This window comes from Hemiscyllium ocellatum, chromosome 1 (genome assembly GCF_020745735.1).
Source record: "Hemiscyllium ocellatum isolate sHemOce1 chromosome 1, sHemOce1.pat.X.cur, whole genome shotgun sequence".
In the NCBI taxonomy this organism is placed as follows: domain Eukaryota; kingdom Metazoa; phylum Chordata; class Chondrichthyes; order Orectolobiformes; family Hemiscylliidae; genus Hemiscyllium; species Hemiscyllium ocellatum.
Window position 1 is genome coordinate 19474771 of NC_083401.1, and position 18576 is coordinate 19493346.

At 45.0% G+C, this 18576-nt stretch overlaps 1 protein-coding gene across 1 annotated transcript in view; it reads right to left on the minus strand.

The window, feature by feature from the left end:
- Positions 1-3386: 3386 nt before the first annotated feature.
- adissp (adipose secreted signaling protein) overlaps positions 3387-18576 on the minus strand; it is a 134735-nt gene continuing 119545 nt past the window's right edge. The window contains exon 5 of the mRNA XM_060828230.1: positions 3387-3861. Coding sequence (XP_060684213.1) covers positions 3761-3861 — 101 coding nt within the window. The 3' untranslated portion in view covers positions 3387-3760. The remainder of the gene's footprint in view (positions 3862-18576) is intronic.

Genomic DNA, 18576 nt, shown 5'->3' on the forward strand with positions numbered 1-18576 from the left:
CATCTCTGTATGTTCCCACTGCACCCACATTAAATCAAGAATTACATAAATGGATGAAGTGACTGAAACCTGGTTCCTGTTGAGAGGCTAGGCTGTGGGAATGACCTTTAGTTTGGAACTAGGCCCAGTGATATCCTCTGACGTAGTGTGAGAGTGAAACCACCCGTGGAAACGTGACTACAATAAGCTGCGCAGTGCTCTAGGAAGGAGCAGCTAAGTCACAACTGACAACACTTCCATTTTCTTTTTGATGGAGAAACGTAGCGATTTTATACGGTCTTCTCATCGACACACTGATCAATATGGACTGCACACTGCACGCGAAGAAAAACATCTCAAATCGATTTGTGGACTGGAACGGGAGGCAAAACCAAAGCAGGGAAGGCGAAAACTGAAGGTTGGAAATTGCAAGTGAAACTGACCAACTTTTCCAATCCCAGACAAAACAGGGAAACAGCACCAATGATGTCATCGATGGACCAGACAGTGAGTTCGGGTTGGGGGCCCGAGTAGGACTGGAACAGGGAAGGCTCTGCGTACCCCATTAAGGGACAGGCATAATTGTATCCCATGTGGGTACCCATGGCCACAACTTTGATCTGAAGATGTAATCCCTGCCTTTTTACTTGCCGGCTCCTCACTATCTCAGGTCCCAGACAAACCTTCAGGTGAAGCAGCGTTTTATCTGCACTTCAGTCTAGTCTACTGTATTCACTGCTCACAATATGGCCTCCTCGACATTGAGGAGATGAAACACAAACGAGACAACCACTCAGTGGAACACCTACATTCTGTCCGTAAAAAAGTCCCTGAGCTTCCAGTTTCCTGCCACTTTAACACCCCACCCTGTTCCCTGGCCAACATCTCTGTCTCGGCCTTGTTGTAATGTTCCAGTGAAGCTCAGCAGAAGCTGGAAGAACAGCATCAATATCAAATTCAATAATTTTAGGGCTTCAGCACCTTCTTCCATGTTCTTACCTCAATCCCACATAATACATCAACAGGAAAGGTTTGGAGAGATATGGGCCAGGAGCAGGCAGGTGGGACTAGTTTAGTTTGGGATTATGTTCAGCGTGGACTGGTTGGACCGAAGGGTCTGTTTCCATGCTGTATGACTCTATGACCAGGCCTGGTCATCACAAGGGCTGCTACCACACACAACCCATTATTTGCCACTAATGGTTTCCATTAATTAGTGGAAGGGCATCTGATGAAGGGGTTTTGCCTGAAACACCGATTTTCCTGCTCCTTGGATGCTGCCTGACCTGCTGTGCCACTCTAACCTTGAATCTGATCTCCAGCATCTTCAGTACCACTGTCGCCTTACTCCTTTATCTGCCCAACTGTGTTTTGCTCTATCTGGATTCCATCTTCACTTTTCAGCCCCATTTTCAGCCTTCTGTGCTGAGAAGGTTTTACTCAGATGTTGCTGGAAATGGAGGGTTTGAGCTACAGAGAGAGGCTAAATAGGCTGGACTGTCTTCCCTGGAGCATCAGAGGCTGAGGGGATATCTTACGGAGGTTTATAAAATCATGAGGGGCATGGATGGGTAAATAGACAAGGTATTTTCCCCAGGGTGGGGGAGTCCAAATCTAGACAGCATAGGGCAAGACATAGGTTCAGGGTAAGAGGGAAAGGATTTAAAAGGGACCTAAGGAGTAACCTTTCCATGCAGAGCATGGTGTGTGTGTATGGAGTCAGCTGCCAGAGGAAGTAATGGAGGCTGGTACAATTACAACATTTAAAAGGCATCTGGATGGGTACGCAAACAGGAAGGGTTTAGAGGAATATGGGCCAAGTGCTGGTAAATGGGATTAGGTCAGATTGGGATATCTGGTCGGCACAGACAGGTTGGATTGAAGAGTCTGTTTTCGTGACTCAATATATACCAATATTTTCCAAGCTACCATCAGTTCTGAAGAGTCACAGGATACGAAACATTTACTCTGCTTTCTCTCCACAGATGCAGCCAGACCTACTGAGTTTTCCCAGCAACCTCTGTTTCTGTTCCAAATTACCAACATCTGCAGTTCTTTGGGTTTTTTTTGTTACAGTAAAAGTGATGCTACGCTTTGATTATGAGGCTCTTGATAGATTGCACCTGGAGTATGTGTCAGGACTATTGTTTTCTTTATTTAAGAAACGTTATAATTGCATTGGTGACAGTTCAGAGAAGGGTTACCACACTTACACCTCAATGAAGAGGTCATCTTTTGAAGAAAGCTTGGACTATCTAGGTTTGTAGCATTTGAAGATTAAAGAGGTGGGATGATCGAAATATATAAGATCTTGACGAGTCCTGACAGGGTAGAACTGGAGAGGGCATTTCTCCTTATGGGAGAACCTAGAACTTGGGGTCACTGTTTAGAACTCAGGTATCAACTCTTTGAAACAGAGATAAGGAGACATATTTTCAAAGGGTTGATCACAAATCAGGGCAGGACTTATACACTTAATGTTAAGGTCCTGCGGAGTGTTGCTGAACAAAGTGACCCTGAAGTGCAGGTTCGTAGCTCCTTGAAAATGGAGTCGCAGGTAGATAGGGTAGTGAAGAAGGTTTTTGGTATGTTTTCCTTTATTGGTCAGAGTATTGAGTACAGGATGGGGAGGTCATGTGGCGGCCGTACAGGACATTGGTTAGGCCACTTTTGGAATATTGTGCGCAGTTCTGGTCTCTCTCTTATAGGAAGGATGTTGTGAAACTTGAAAGGGTTCAGAAAAGATTTACAAGGATGTTGCCAGGGTTGGAGGGTTTGAGCGACAGGGAGAGGCTGAACAGGCTGGGGCTGTTTTCCCCGGAGGCTGAGGGATGACCTTATAGAGGTTTATAGAATATGATTGATTTAGATTACTGATTTGGATTACTTACAGTGTGGAAACAGGCTCTTCGGCCCAACAAGTGCACACAAACCTTCTGAAGAGCAAGAGGGATATGAAGAGGATAAAAAGAAAAAGACTTTTCCCTGGGGTTGGGGCGTCCAGAACTGGAGGGGACAGGTTTAGGCTGAGAGGGATATAAAGGGTACCTTTTTCATTCAAATGGTGGTATGCGTAATGAATGAGCTATCAGAGGAAGTGCAGGCTGGTATAATTACAACAGTTATAAAGCATCTGGATGGGTATATCAATAGGAAAGATTTACAGGGACGTGGGTCAAATGCTGGCAAATGGAACTAGATTAATTTAAGATATCTGGTCAGCGTGGGCTGAAGGGTTTGTTTCCGTGCTGTACATCTCTATAACTCTATGACTTTAAAAGTTCCCTTCCTGAGAAAGGTGATGGTGACCCACTCCTTGTATATTTTTAAGGTAAAGAATCTTGTTAAGAAATGGGGTGAAACAGCAAGTATAAATGTGGAACTGACTGAAGAAAAACAGAAACAAATTAAGAATGGATTTCATTTATTTATTTTCCAATATGACAAAATAAACACATTCTGAATTGTACTCCATTGTACATTTAATGCATATATCCTCTGAGTCATTCCATATGTGGCAACACAAGCAGATCCCACTCAAAACTTTAAAAGGACAGACATTGTAGAAGTTCCCTTCACATTTTAAGTTTAGCTCCCAGAGGGGTGTAACATTTACAAGCAGAATACTGAAGTACTAAAATAAAGAGGGAGAGCGAGAAAGATCAATCTTCAGGTATAGGTACACTTTGCAAGTTACTTCACAGCTTAGCGCGCACAGCATCGTTCAGGAACACACCCTGGCTGTTGTGGTCGAATGGAGCTGAGTGTTCGGGGGGGTCAGCTAATCGAATCCCTGCCAGTCGCTTTGCTCGGAGTCGTATTCTGGTTCTGAGCCGATGCATTTGACACCTTCCAGCAACATAGGGGTCCCGTGCAGCCGGTCTGAAATACAAGGCAAGAGGACAACAGTAAATCCACACACTGTTTTCACAAACTGGTCGTGACCCTGCATCCTGCCATATAAACCTAGAGAAACGTCATACACACGTTGAGAAAGGCCTTTCTGCCTGCCTTCTTTCTGTTGGCTCTGTGAAATGAACGACCCACATTTCTGTCGCACTTGGGGGTGTCTCCAAGTGCTCTGCAGCCAATCGGGTATTGTTTGAACTTTCGTGGTCACTGTCACAATGCGGCCGATCTGGACCACCAAGTGGTAATTTGCACGGGATCTTGTGTGTCCCCCTTTGAGGAGTGAGTAGGCCCTGATTGACATCTCATGTGAAAGACAGCACCTCAGTATTGCAGGGGGACACACAAATTTGGTCTAAAGTGTGGGGGCAGCTCTGAAAAACATATCTATGTACAGGCAGTCTCCAGGTTGTGGGTTCTGTTCTTTCATCTGGTTGCAAGTCAAATTGTGTGCAAGTCAGAACACAATGCAAGAGAATATAAAATAGCCTGTGCAGGAAACATTCTTATGTTGGATCTGTAAAATTATACACCTGCATGGAATTGTGTTCATAAATACAAACATTCATATGTTGGATGCTTGTAAATTGGGGAACCTGGTAATGTATTACATCTAAAAAAGCACACAAATCTAACACAGGGAAATCCAGTGATATTAAATATTTAAATCCTTGTACGTGGTTCCCATTCCCAGACTTTATCTTCTACGTTGAGATTTTTAGTGTCACATCTCAGGTCAATACGTAGAACTGGAAAATTCTACTCCAACATTTTATCATCTACAAATCTTGTACCTCACCATCACACTTTGGTAATGAAATGATTCCAAATTGCAATGATTTTAACATTACTTGACCAATTAACTTATAATTTCAGTGTCAAAAGTAAGCTCTTAAACAATTCTTTTTCAAACAAAAGAAGCCATCACACATATCACAATAGCATGGTTAAGCTTGTCTGATTACCAAATAGTCAAAAGGTGTGGCGCTGGAAAAGCACAGCAGGTCAGACAACATTCAAGGAGCAGGAGAATCGATGTTTCGGGCATGTGTGGTCACATTCCTGATGAAGGGCTTATGACCGAAACGTCGACTCTCCTGCTCATCGGTTGGTGCCTGACCGGCTGTGCTTTTCCAGTGCCACACTTTTCGGCTCTGATCTCCAGCATCCTCTCCTGATTACTAAACAGCCTTATGTGGCTTTATAAATCTCACATGGAGATACTGGCCCCAGTTACCAATCCTTCTGTTGTCAATCCTATTTGACCATTCTGAATCTCTGGAGTAGATAAAGCTGCCGGGAATTCATCACTAGGTTTCTGATCACCACTGAGGATTTGAAAGCTGCTTTCCTTCCCCACAAAAAAAAACTTGGAAATAAATGGAAGATTGACTTTTCAAACCTTCAGTTTACAAACAATTTACAGCAGCAAAATGGGGTTTACAGGGCCACAAGAAAGGAGTGGAGTGCATTCCTCACAGAATACAACTCTAAAGCAAAGACCTGTATCGAACCTTGACCATGTCACTCAGAGCAGTTGCTGTGCTTCAAATAAAACACAGATAAGCAGGAGACCGGTCGAATCCCAAGTTGTCAAAACGGAACCATGCTTGGAATCCTTGCTTTAGACAATGCAAGACTGAGAAATATCCTCAGGAAAGTCTTTAACTCATAAAAGGATCCGACAGATTAGATTAGATTCCCTACAGTGTGGAAACAGGCCCTTCAGCCCAGCAAGTCCACACCGACCCTCCGAAGAGTAACCCAGCCAGAACCACTTCCCTCTGACTAATGCACCTAACACTATGGGCAATTCAGCATGGCCAATTCACCTGATCCATACATCTTTGGATTATGGGAGGAAATCGGAGGAAACCCACACAGACACGGGGAGAATGTGCAAACTCCACACTGACAGTCACCTGAATCGGGAATCGAACCTGGGACCCTGGTGCTTTGAGGCAGCAGTGCTAACCACTGAGCCACTGTGCCGCCCCAAAGTTTGAGAAGGTACTTCAGACTTTTGCGCATCTCACTGAGGGGAGTTCACACTTAAGGATTTCACGTGCTTGGCGCATACAATATTGTGATTCTGCCCGGCAATCTGCTGCAAACTGCAGTCACTACAGCGTGGAAGCAGGCCATTCAGCCCATCGAGTCCACACCGACCCTCAGTGAGCATCCCATCCAGGCTGCACACCTCCCCCCCGCATTCTTGCAACCCTGCACTTTCCATGACTAATTCACCGAGCCTGCACATCCCTAAAAGATGAGATCAGTTAGTCAGTTATAGTGTTTGCTTCATAACTTGTAATATGTTTCCAATAAAGGGACATGCAAAGATCAGCCATGATCTTATTGAATGGCAGAGCAGGCTTCAAGGGCCAGATGACCTACTCCTAGTTCTTATGTTCTTATTACACATGGAGTTAATTTATCTGATTCGAGAATGTGGTGCTGGAAAAGCGCAGCAGGTCAGGCAGCATAGGGAGAAGGAGAATCAAGCTTTTGCCCGAAACATCACTTCTTCTGCTCCTCGGATGCTGCCTGACCTGCTGCTTTTCCAGCACCACACTCTCACCTCTGACCTCCAGCATCTGCAGTGCTCACTTTCTCCTAGTTAATTTATCTGATGCATGACTGATGAGTAAGCCCATTATCTTTCATATGACATGTTGAAAAGCAGCAGCAAACATTGTGCTGATGAGGTCTACTGTACTTGCAACAAGCAAGTTAATCTACATTGAAATAGATGTCAAGCAGCAATGCACCATTTTTAACATCTGTGGGGTAGCAGAACAGGCGGTGCACCAAGGAATTGTATAAGTATCATGAAAATCAATAGTAGTTCAAAGTTAAAACTAATGAGTTGACAGCACAAATAAAGACAAACTAAAGATTTAGTGGTGATGACTGAGATTTCATTACAGTGAGACTGGGCCTGGGAGGTTTGGAAGGATTGACAGAAAGGGGAAAGAGGTGGTATAGCTTCATAATTAAATGTAGGGATCGGGGAAGGGATGGGATAATATGCTCGTAAGGCCACAGTTAGAGTATTGTGTGCAGTTCTAGAATCCACATTACAGGAGGGATGTGATTGTGTTGGAGAAAGTGCAGAGAAGATTTACCAGGATGTTGCCTGGAGAGGTTTCGTTATGAAGAGAGATTGGACAAACGGGGGTTGATATCCTTTGAACAGAGAAGACTGAAGGGGACAAATAATTGAGATGTATAAAATTTTGAGGGGCATAGAGAGGATACATAGAAAGGAGCTTTCCCCCTTGATAGGGGAACAATAACCAGAGGCCATGGATTTAAGGTAAGGGGCAGGAGGTTTAGAGGAGATGTGAGGAATTGTTTTCACCGAGAGGGTGGTGGGAATCTGCAACTCTCTGCCTGCAAGGGTGGACAAAGTTAAAAATCACACAATACCAGGCTCGATTAAAACTGGTATATTTGGAAGTACAGGCTTCCAAATAGACCTGTTGGACTATAACCTGGTGTTTGTGATTTTTACCTTTGTCTACCCCAGTCCAACACCAGCACCTCCACTTCACGCCTGTAAGGACAGTAAGGCAAAAATTCTCATAACATTGAAGAAACAAAAAAAAGAGACCTTGGAGTGCAGGTTCATAGCTCCTTGAAAGTGAAGTCGCAGGTAGATAGGATAGTGAAGAAGGTGTTTGGTATGTTTTCCTTTATTGGTCACAGTATTGAGTACAGGAGTTGGAAGGTCATGTTGAAGCTGTACAGGACATTGGTTAGGCTAGTTTTGGGATATTGCATGCAATTCTGGTCTCCTTCCTATTGGAAGGATGTTGTGAAACTTGAAAAGGTTCAGTAAAGATTCACAACAGCATTGCCAGGGTTGGAGGGTTTGAGCTACAGAGAGAGGCTAAATAGGCTGGGACTGTTTTCCCTGAGGCATCAGAGGCTGAGGGGTGACCTTATAGAGGTTTATAAAATCATAAGGGGCATGGATAGGATAAATAGACAAGGTCTTTTCCCTGGGGTGGGGGAGTCCAAAACTAGAGAGCACAGGTTTAGGATGAGAGGGAAAAGAATAAAAAAGGACCTAAGGGGCAACTTTTTCACGCAAAGGGTGGTACGTGTATGGAATGAGCTGCTAGAGGAAGTGGTGGAGGCTGGTACAATTGCAACATTTAAAAGGCACCTGGATGGGTATATGAATGGGAAGGGTCGAGAGGGATATGGGCCAGGTGCTGGTAGATGGGTCTAGATTGGATTGGGATATCTGGTCAGTCTGGATGAGTTGGACCAAAGGTTTCCCTGCTGTACATCTCTATGACTCTCAGTGTTTAGATGTGCACTTGTGACACCAACACACACAAGGCTATGGGCCAGGTGCTGGAAAATGGGATGAAAATGCTTGGCTCTTGTTTTTGATCAGCACAGACTCAATGGGTTGAAGGGCCATTTTTTGTGATGTAGATCTCGGTGACTATGACTTGACATCTAGGGAAAAGTGATCATATCATGCTGGAATTTCAAGTTCATTTTGAGGATAAGAAACTTGAGTTTCACACTACTAGATTAGATTACTTACAGTGTGGAAACAGGCCCTTCGGCCCAACAAGTCCACACCGACCCGCCGAAGCGCAACCCACCCCATACCCCTACATTTACCCCTTACCTAACACTACGGGCAATTTAACATGGCCAATTCACCTGACCCGCACATCTTTGGACTGTGGGAGGAAACCGGAGCACCCGGAGGAAACCCACGCAGGCACGGGGAGAACGTGCAAACTCCACACAGTCAGTCGCCTGAGGCAGGAATTGAACTCAGGTCTCTGGCGCTGTGAGGCAGCAGTGCTAACCACTGAGCCACCGTACTGTTCTGGTACTGAACAAGGATAGGTCTGAGGACAGATTTGCCCCTCATGGATTGGACAGACAGATTAAAAGATAGGATAGTTGATGGGCAGTAGACGTTTAAGGGGATATTCAGTTTCTCCCAACTAAAATACATTCCAGAAAGTCATAAAGATTGCAAGTGTGGGGTAAAAGCATCTACAGCTAAGCAAGGAAATTAAAAGTAATGTAAAGGGAAAAAATAGGGGCCACACCATATTGCAGAGGGCCAATGGCAAGCTGGAAGGTTTGGGACACTGCTGAAAAACTGCTGAAACAGTAACGTAAGGAGCAAAGGTAAATTGTGAAAGAAAGCTAATGCAAAATATGAAAATGGAAAGCAAAAGCTTTCATAAAAGGAACAGAACAGCTTTAGATGACACAGCTGGGTAGTTAATATAATAGGGAACACAAAGAAATGGCAGAAATGCTCAATCAATATTTTACCTCAGTTTTCATGATGGAGGATATTGAAACTATTCCGATATTAACAGACAACGCAGAGGTTTTAGCGAAAAGGAGGAACTTAGAGTAATCACCATCACTAGGGGGAAAAAGCACTGAACAGAAGGCACCTTCAGTTGAAGGGTCAATAACAAGGGAGCATAATTTTAAATTGAAAGGCATTAGATTTACAGGGAATTTGAGGAAAACCTTCTTCAGCCAGAGGGTGGTGATGGACTAGAAAGCATTGCCTGGGAGGGCAACTGAGTTGAGAAATCTCACAACCTTTAAAAAGTACCTGGATGACATGCAAGGCTATGGGAAAGTGGAACTGGCTTCACTGTGGTGTATTCTTGGCAGCACAGACTTGGTTGTCCAAAGTGCCTATTCAACACTGTGCGATACTGAGCAAACAATTGGAATTAAAGGCAGACAAATCACCAGGGCCTGGGAGAAAGTGAGACCTGCATACGCTGGAGATCAGAGTCAAAAAGTGTGGTGCTGGAAAAGCACAGCAGGTCAGGCAGCATCCGAGGAGCAGGAGAGTCTACATTTTGAGCATAAGCCCTTCATCAGGAATGTGGGGGGCCAGAGAAATCCCAAGGGCCTGACTGCCAGCATTCGAGGTTCTTAAAGGAAGTGGAGATTGTAAAAATTATCTGGCTTCTGGAAATATTCCAGTAAATTGGAAAAATGCTGATATGACATCCTTATTCAAAAAAAAGGGAAGGAGAAAGAAGGAAAATACATCATCAGTCCATTTAAGTTCCCTTAATCATAGAATTTTGCAATCTGTTTTTAGGAAATTAATAAAAGGACATTGGAAAATCAAAACACAATCCATTAGAGTCAGAATGAAGGGTAAACTGTGTTTGACTAATTTGCTAGAATTCTTCAAAGTTGTAGCAAGTGAAGAATGAGTGTCCTATAGGTATAGTCCATTTGGATTTTTGGAAGGCATTTGATAGGGGACCACACGCAAGTTTAAAATGCAGGGTAAGATCACATAGGGTTTGGGGTAATAGCTGAGAGGGAGGATTGGCTAACTAACAAGAAGCAGAGAGACAGGATAGATGGGTCCTTTCCTAGTTGGCAACCCATACCTAATAGGGTGCCACTGGGGTTGCTCCTCAGGCCCTAACTATAAACAATCTACATCAATGACTCGATTCAGGGAGGAAGTGAGGTCTGCAGATGCTGGAGATCAGAGTTAAAACGTGTGGCGCTGGAAAAGCACAGCAGGTCAGGCAGCATCCGAGGAGCGGGAGAGTCGACGTTTCGAGGGTTCCTGATAAAGAGCTTATGCCCGAAACATTGACTCTCCTGCTACTCGGATGTTTTGACTCAGATTCAGGGATAGCAAGCACTATGGCCAAATGTGCAGAGGACAGTAAAATTGCAATTAAGAAACAACAAATTTAAAAATGGTTCAGTGAATGGGTCAAAATGTGGCAGATGGAGTTTAACATGGATAAGTGTGAGGGTTATACATTTTCGATGGGAAGAATAAAGAAGCAACTGATTACCAAAATGAATAGAAACTTCAAAATGCTTTCATGCAGAGGGATCTGGGAGTCCTTGTACATACATTGAAGAAAATAAGTATGCAGGTATGGTAGGTAATAGGGAAGGCAAATGGAATTTTGGCATTTATTGCTAAAGAAATAGAGTCTAAAAGTAGGGAGGTGTTGCTGCAACTACAAGGCATTAGTGAGACCGCAATGGGAATACTGCAGACAATTCTGGTCCCCTTACTTGAGCAGGGGTCTAACTGTATTGGAGGCGGGTAAAAACAATGACTGCAGATGCTGAAAACCAGATACCGGATTAGTGGTGCTGGAAGAGCACAGCAGTTCAGGCAGCATCTGAGGAGCAATAAAATCTACATTTCGGGCAAAAGCCCTTCATCGGGGATAAAGGCAGAGAGGCTCGCTTCAGGCTCACTGCCTTTATTCCTGATGAAGGGCTTTTGCCCGAAACGTCGATTTCGCTGTTCCTCGGATGCTGCCTGAACTGCTGTGCTCTTCCAGCACCACTGATCCAGCATCTGGTTTCCAGCATCTGCAGTCATTGTATTGGAGGTGGTTCATTAGATGAATTCCAAAAAATGAGGGGTTTGTCTTATGAAGAGAGATTGAGCAGCTTAGGTTTATAACTCTCTGGCGTTTAGAAGAATGAGATGCGATCTTATTGAGGTATAGAAGATGCTAAAATGGATTGACAGAGTAGACGTAGAGATTATGTTTCCTCACGTGGGACAATTGAAAACTAGAGGTCATAGTTTTCAGATAAGGTGCGGCAGATTTAAACCAGAGATGAAGAGAAATTTCTTCTCTCAAAGGGTCATGAGTCTGAAATTCAGTCCCCCTAAGTGCGGTCAATGCTGGCACTCTGAGTAAACTTCAGGAGGAGATGGATTTTTATTTAGTAATGGGTTAAATGGCTATGGGGGGAGAGCAACTTGCAGGCTTGTCACTTTTGCCTGGGTTGATTGTGGCATATGTCCACCCTGGATATGGCCAGGTCAGTGGTGCAGAGCAGTAAAGGAGAGAAACAACATGGTAAACAAAGGTTTTCAGGCAAAACCGGCGGCAAGTCAGCCAGTCCACTTGGTGTCACAGAGGGCAGACATATAGTGTCATGTTGTATACAGTGAAGAGGATCAGAATAAAGGCTGGTGTTTTTGCATCGGGTCCAGCAGGTGGCAGCGCAGGCTGCTGAGAGTAAGTGTATCAGCCTCTGGGCTGAGACAGACACACACACCCACTCACATACACACACCATTGCTCACAGAGAGACACACACAGAGTACACATACACAGACAACACGCTCACACAGACATTCACACACAAACTCATACTCACTCACATATACATGAACGTTTACACAGAGGGACGCATATGGAAACACACACACACACACACACACACAAAATGTATGCAAAATACTTGCAATTTTTTTTTGCATTAATTCACTGTTCTCCCATTTTACCGAGTATCTTTTGGGGAATTGCAGTGTTGCTGACTGCAAATGTGGAGAGTTAATGTTGCCAACTCTAGTTGAACACATTTCTGGAAGTTTAAACACGTGATCCATCCCCATCACTGGATCACAACCTGTAGCCTTGCCAGAGACGCCCCTGAACATATGTTTAAACACATTTTCTTCCATTAACTAACAAACAGCTTAATTGAGTACAAACAAGAAACCAAAGACAGTGATTTTCTCAACTACTATTCCTTAACTCACAGCAGTGGGATGGAATGTGCCAAAGGACATGGTCAGAGAGTAAGCCTTCGTAACAGACTGGCTAGAGGTAATGACCAAGAGAGAGGGGAGCACAAATAGGATGTTCCTACACATAGAGGCAAAAGTGGGTATTGCAGATGCTGGAGATCAGAGTCTAGATTAGAGTGGTGCTGGAAAAACACAGCAGGTCAGGCAGCATCCGAGGAGCAGGAAAATCGACATTTCGAGCAAATGCCCTTCATCAGGTTCCTACACATAAGAGTCTACTCTGCCATTCAATGGGATCATGGCTCATCTGAGTGTGCCCTTAAACTCCACGTTCCTGCTTGTCCTCCCCCTTCCAACCCTCGGCTCCATTGTAGATCAAAAATCTATCTACCTCAGCCTTGAATATAATCCATGACCCAACCCAGACACAGAGTCCAAACACCTCTGAGACTCTCCTCCTTGCCTCCTTAAAGGAGAAACCATTTGTTTTTATACTGTATACCTAGTTCGAGACTTCTCCACAAGATGGGACATTGTCTCCAATCACTCCTGATGAAGGGCTTATGCCCAAAACGTCGGCTCTCCTGCCCCTCGGATAACTGCATGACCTGCTGTGCTTTTCCAACATCACACTTTTCAACCCACATTCTCTCCAGGGTCTACTTGTGTGTGACCTCTCAGAATCCTGGTTTCTAAATGCTATAAATGATTCTGCCACCAGCATACCCCCAGGGAATGCATTCCAGGTCTTCACCACTCACTCGGAAGAACATTTTCCCTCGTGCCACCATTAGGCCGATTACCCTAAATCTGCAAATTCTTCTTCTTGGTCCTTCCATGCAGAGGGAACAACTTCTCCATTGGACATAGCCCAGAGAAGGCAAACTTGGCTGATCCCAGGTATGGAGGGACTGCCTTATGAGGTGAGGTATGGGAAGATAAATGGGAAGTAGTGGTCTAATGGTATTATCGCGGGAGTATGAATCCAGGGACCCAAGTTCGAATCCCACCATGGTAGCTGGTGTAATTTGAATTCAATAAAAAGAAAATCTGAAATTAATGGTGTGGAATGGTGGCTCAGTGGTTAGCACTGCTGCCTCACAGTTCGATTCATGCCTCGGCCGACTGTCTGTGTGGAGTTTGCACATTCCCCCTGTGTCTGTGTGGGTTTGCTCCAATTTCCTCCCACAGTCCAAAGATGTGCAGGTCAGGTGAATTGGCTATATTAAATTGCCCATAGTGTTGGGTGCATTGGTCAGGGGAATGGTCTGGGTGGGTTATTCTTCAGACGGTTGGTGTGGACTTGTTGGGCTGAAAGGCCTGTTTCCATACTGTAGGGAATCTATTCTAAATTAAGAGTCTAGCGATGACCATGAATTGACTGTCGGGAAAAACTCACCATCTGGTTCACTAGTGTCCTTTAGGGAAGGAAGTTGCCATCCTTACTGGTCTGGCCTACACGTGACTCCTGACCCACAGTTAGGCAGTTGACTCTTGATTGTGCAATCGGCAACAAATGCTGGTCTGACCAGTGACACCCTCATCCAATGAATGAGTTAAAAAAAAGATTGGGCCTGTACTCATCAGACTAGGAAAGAATGAGCAGTGATCTTATTTAAACATATAAGATTTTTAAGGAATTTGACAGAATGTAGATGCAGAAAGGTCGATTTCCCTTTGTAGGACAGTCCAAGACCGGTGGGTCTTAGCTCAGAAGAAGGAGTTGAGGATCATCAGATCAGCCATGAACTCATCGGATGGTGCAGCAGACTCGATGGGCTGAGTGGCCTACTTCTGCCTCTACATCTTATGGTCAATCTACACTTTCCAGACCCTTTATGATGTTGAAAATCCTCATCAAATCACACCCTCAGCCATATCTCTGAGGTAAAGTCTCAGATTCTCTAAGCCAGCTACGTCACTGAAGTTCCTCAACCCCTGAGCCATTCTCTGTTTTCTGCATTCTGCATTCAGTTCGAGGGCTTCATATTGTTCCTTCAGAATAGGACACAATCCTCCAACTGAGGTCAGACCAGTGCTTATAGTATGGTGACCAAAACTGCACACAATACTCCAGATGCAGTCGCACCGGAGTCTTATACAACTGCAACATGACCTCAGGACTCCGGAACTCAATTCCTTTACCAATATAAGCCAGTACGCCATATGCTTTCTTCACAGCACTATTTACCTGGGTGGCAACTTTCAGAGATCTGTGTACATGGACACCAAGATCCCTCCGCTCATCCACACTACCAAGTATCCGACCATTAGCCCAGTACCCCATCTTCTTGTTAATCTTAGCAAAGTGAATCACTTCACACTTACCTACATTGAACTCCATTTGCCACCTTTCTGCCCAGCTCTGCAGCTTATATATATCCCGCTGTAACCTGCCACATCCTTCCTCACTGTCAACAACTCCACCGACTTTCGTATCATCCGAAAACTTGCTCACCCAACCTTCTAGCCCCTCTTCTAGGTCATTTATAAAAATGACAAACAGCAATGATCCCAAAACAGATCCTTGCGGAACACCGCTGGTAACTGCACTCCAAGATGAACCTTTACCATCAACTACTACCCTCTGTCTTCTTCCAGCCAGCCAATTCCTAATCCAAACCTCCAACGCACCCTCAATGCCATACCTCCATATTTTTTGCAGTAGCCTACCATGGGGAACCTTATCAAACGCCTTACTAAAATCCAGATACACCACATCTACCACTTTACCCGTGTCCACCTCCTTAGTCACCTCCTCAAAGAATTAAATAAGGTTTGTGAGGCACGACCTGCCCTTCACAAAACCATGTTGACTATCCTTGATCACATTATTCCTATCCAGATGTTCATAAATCCTATCCTTACAATTCTCTCTAAGACTTTGCCCACAACAGAAGTGAGACTCACCGGCCTATAGTTACTAGGGTTATCCCTACTCCCCTTCTTGAACAAGCGAACCACATTTGATATCCTCCAGTCTTCTGGCACTATTCCTGTAGACAACGAGGACATAAAAGTCAAGGCTAATGGCTTTGCAATCTCCTCCCTTGCTTCCCAGAGAATCCTAGGATAAATGCCATCAGGCCCAGGGGACTTACCTATTTTCACCCTTTCCAGAATTTCCAACACCTCTTCCCTACATATCTCAATGGAGGTATACAAAAGGCAACGGGCAATAATTCTAAAAAGAACATTGCACTGGTTACAGGGAGAAGAGTAAGAGATAGTCCAGTCGGAAAGCTAGTACAGACATAATGGGTTAAATGGCCTCGATCTGCTCTGTTAAGGATTCAGTGATTCTGCAAACGCACTAAAGTGGATGCAGCAATAAAATATTCGCACTGCCAGCTAGCTTTCCTGTCTACACAGGAGACTGGTACTTACGGCGAATTTGTATGAGCAGTGCACTGTGACTTATTTATTTCCTGCACTGATGAAGCTACTCTCGGAGATTGCGATCTCGTGGCCTTTAGCATCAATGTCAACGATTGAATTACATTCGGAGTACTCTGAGGGACATCGTTAGTGCTGAGATTGAGTTTTAGCCTTTCCAAATTACAGCAATCTACATCAATCCTTTGAATTGCATTAAATGCAGCCTGTGGTGAGAATTACGTCACCACAGCAACTTTGCCTTTTAACTGGAAGCAGCAAATTAGTCTGTTGATAAATCAAAGTCATTTGCCGCACTAAAAATAATGAATTACTCAGTAATTTGTGCGTTAAGACACATAATTAACACAGCAGCCTGGCAATTAGAGACCAGCATAAAAAACATAGGAAGCATCAGTTAATGTGTTCTAAACAGCTTAAAGTTAAGAAACTTCGAATTAAATGGGTGTCTATTGTATACAAAAGCATTCAATGCCACACTGTCACACTCCATAATGAGGATTTTTGGTTTTATAAATATAGGGCAAGAAGCAAGGAAGTTATGTTAAGCTTTTATAAGTCCTTGGTTAGGTTTCTTAGTTTTTTTCTCACTTATCGTGTGCGTCCTTGAGAAGGTGTTGGTGAGCGGCCTCCTTGAGGAACTGCACTCACTGAGATACAGGAACTCCCACTCAGCTGTATTCCCAATTCCTCCGCCATATCTGCTCCCAGGAGGACCAGTTCCACCACAGAACACACCAGATGGCCTCCTTCTTTAGAGACCGCAATTTCCCTTCCCACGTGGTTGAAGATGCCCTCCGACGCATCTCGTCCACATCCCACCCCTCCGCCCTCAGACCACACCCCTCCAACCGTAACAAGGACAGAACGCCCCTGGTGCTCACCTTCCACCCTACCAACCTTCACATTAACCATATCATCCGCCGACATTTCCGCCACCTCCAAATGGACCCCACCACCAGGGATATATTACCCTCCCCTCCCCTTTCCGCCTTCCGCAAAGACCGTTCCTGCCTTGACTACCTGGTCAGGTCCATGCCCCCCAACAACCCACCCTCCCCTTCCGACACCTTCCCCTGCCACCGCAGGATTTGCAAAACCTGTGCCCACACCTCCTCCCTCACCTCCATCCAAGGCCCCAAAGGAACCTTCCACATTCATCAAAGTTTTACCTGCACATCCAGCAATGTCATTTATTGTATCTGTTGCTCCCAATGCGGTCTCCTCTACATTGGGGAGACTGGACACCTCCTCGCAGAGCAGTTTAGGAAACATCTCCGGGAAAACCGCACCAATAAACTCCACCACCCCGTGGCCCAACATTTCAACTCCCCCTCCAACTCTGCAGATCCTGGTCCTCCTCCACCGTCGCTCCCTCACCACCTGACGCCTGGAGGAAGAACGTCTCATCTTCCGCCTCGGAACTTCAACCCCATGTCATCAATGTGGACTTCACCAGTTTCCTTATTTCCCCTCCCCCCACCTTACCCCAGTTCCAACCTTCCAGCTCAGCACCATCCTCATGACCTGTCCTACCTGCCAATCTCCCTTCCCACCTCTCCGGTCCACCCTCCTCTCTGACCTATCACCTTCATCCCCACCCACATTTCACCCATTGTACTCTTTGTTACCCTCCCCCACCCTCCTCTCTGACCTATCACCTTCATCCCCATCCCCATCCACCTATTGTACTCTTTGTTACCTTCTCCCCACGCCCGACCCCTTCCCATTTGTCTCTCCACCCTGGAGGCTCCCTGCTGAAGGGCTTTTGCCCGAAACATGGATTTTCCTGCTCCTCGGATGCTGCCAGACCTGCTGTACGTTTCCAGCACCACTTTAATCTAGACTCTGATTTCCAGCACCTATAGTCCTCACTTTTGCCCTGTTAGAAGTTAGGACCAACCTCTAGAATTTAGACCCAGCGAGATTGAACGAAAGGGGTAATTTATTTCCAAGTTAGCATCGAGAGTGGCTTGTTAGGAAACTTGCCAGTGGTGGTGTTCCCACCCATCTTCAACAGGTTTATTCGGAAGTACAAGATTTCATTATGATGAAGGAGCAGCACTCCGAAAGCTAGTACTTCCAAATAAACTTGTTGGACTGTAACCTGGTGTTGTGTGATTGTTAATTTGGTACACCCCAGTCCAAAACTGGCACCTCCTCATCATTGGTGTACTGGTCTCCCTTGGTGAGCTGTAAATGGCACATGCTACCGTCACCTTGTGCTATGGGTGGAGAGGGTGGATGTTGGAGGTTGGTTTCACTCAAGCAGGCTACTTTGTCCAGGGTGGTGTGGAGCTTCTTGTGTATTGTTTGAACTGCACCCATCCAGGCAAGTAGGGCGTGATTCAATTCAATCGCAATTTCAACACAACTGATATCCATCGGAATTCAATCACTGACACTGATGCATCACACTCCAAACTACTACCTTGGAGATGGTCGACAGGCGTTGGAGAGACGGGAATTCTTTTTTCGGGTAGTTAAGAGTCGGCTACATTGCTGTGGGTCTGCAGTCATATGGCGATTAGGCCAGACTGGGTAAAGGTGGTAGTTTCCTTCCCTGAAGGGCGTAGTGAACCAGATGGGTTTGTTTTTTCCTGACTGTTGAAGAAAACTCTCGAGACTCAGACCTTGAGAATTGAGGATTTTTCAGCATGATAGCAGGGTTGAAAGGTTTTTAGATCCAAGGAAAGAAATAAGGAGGGAGAAGATTAAGTGTGAGGGTAAGCTAG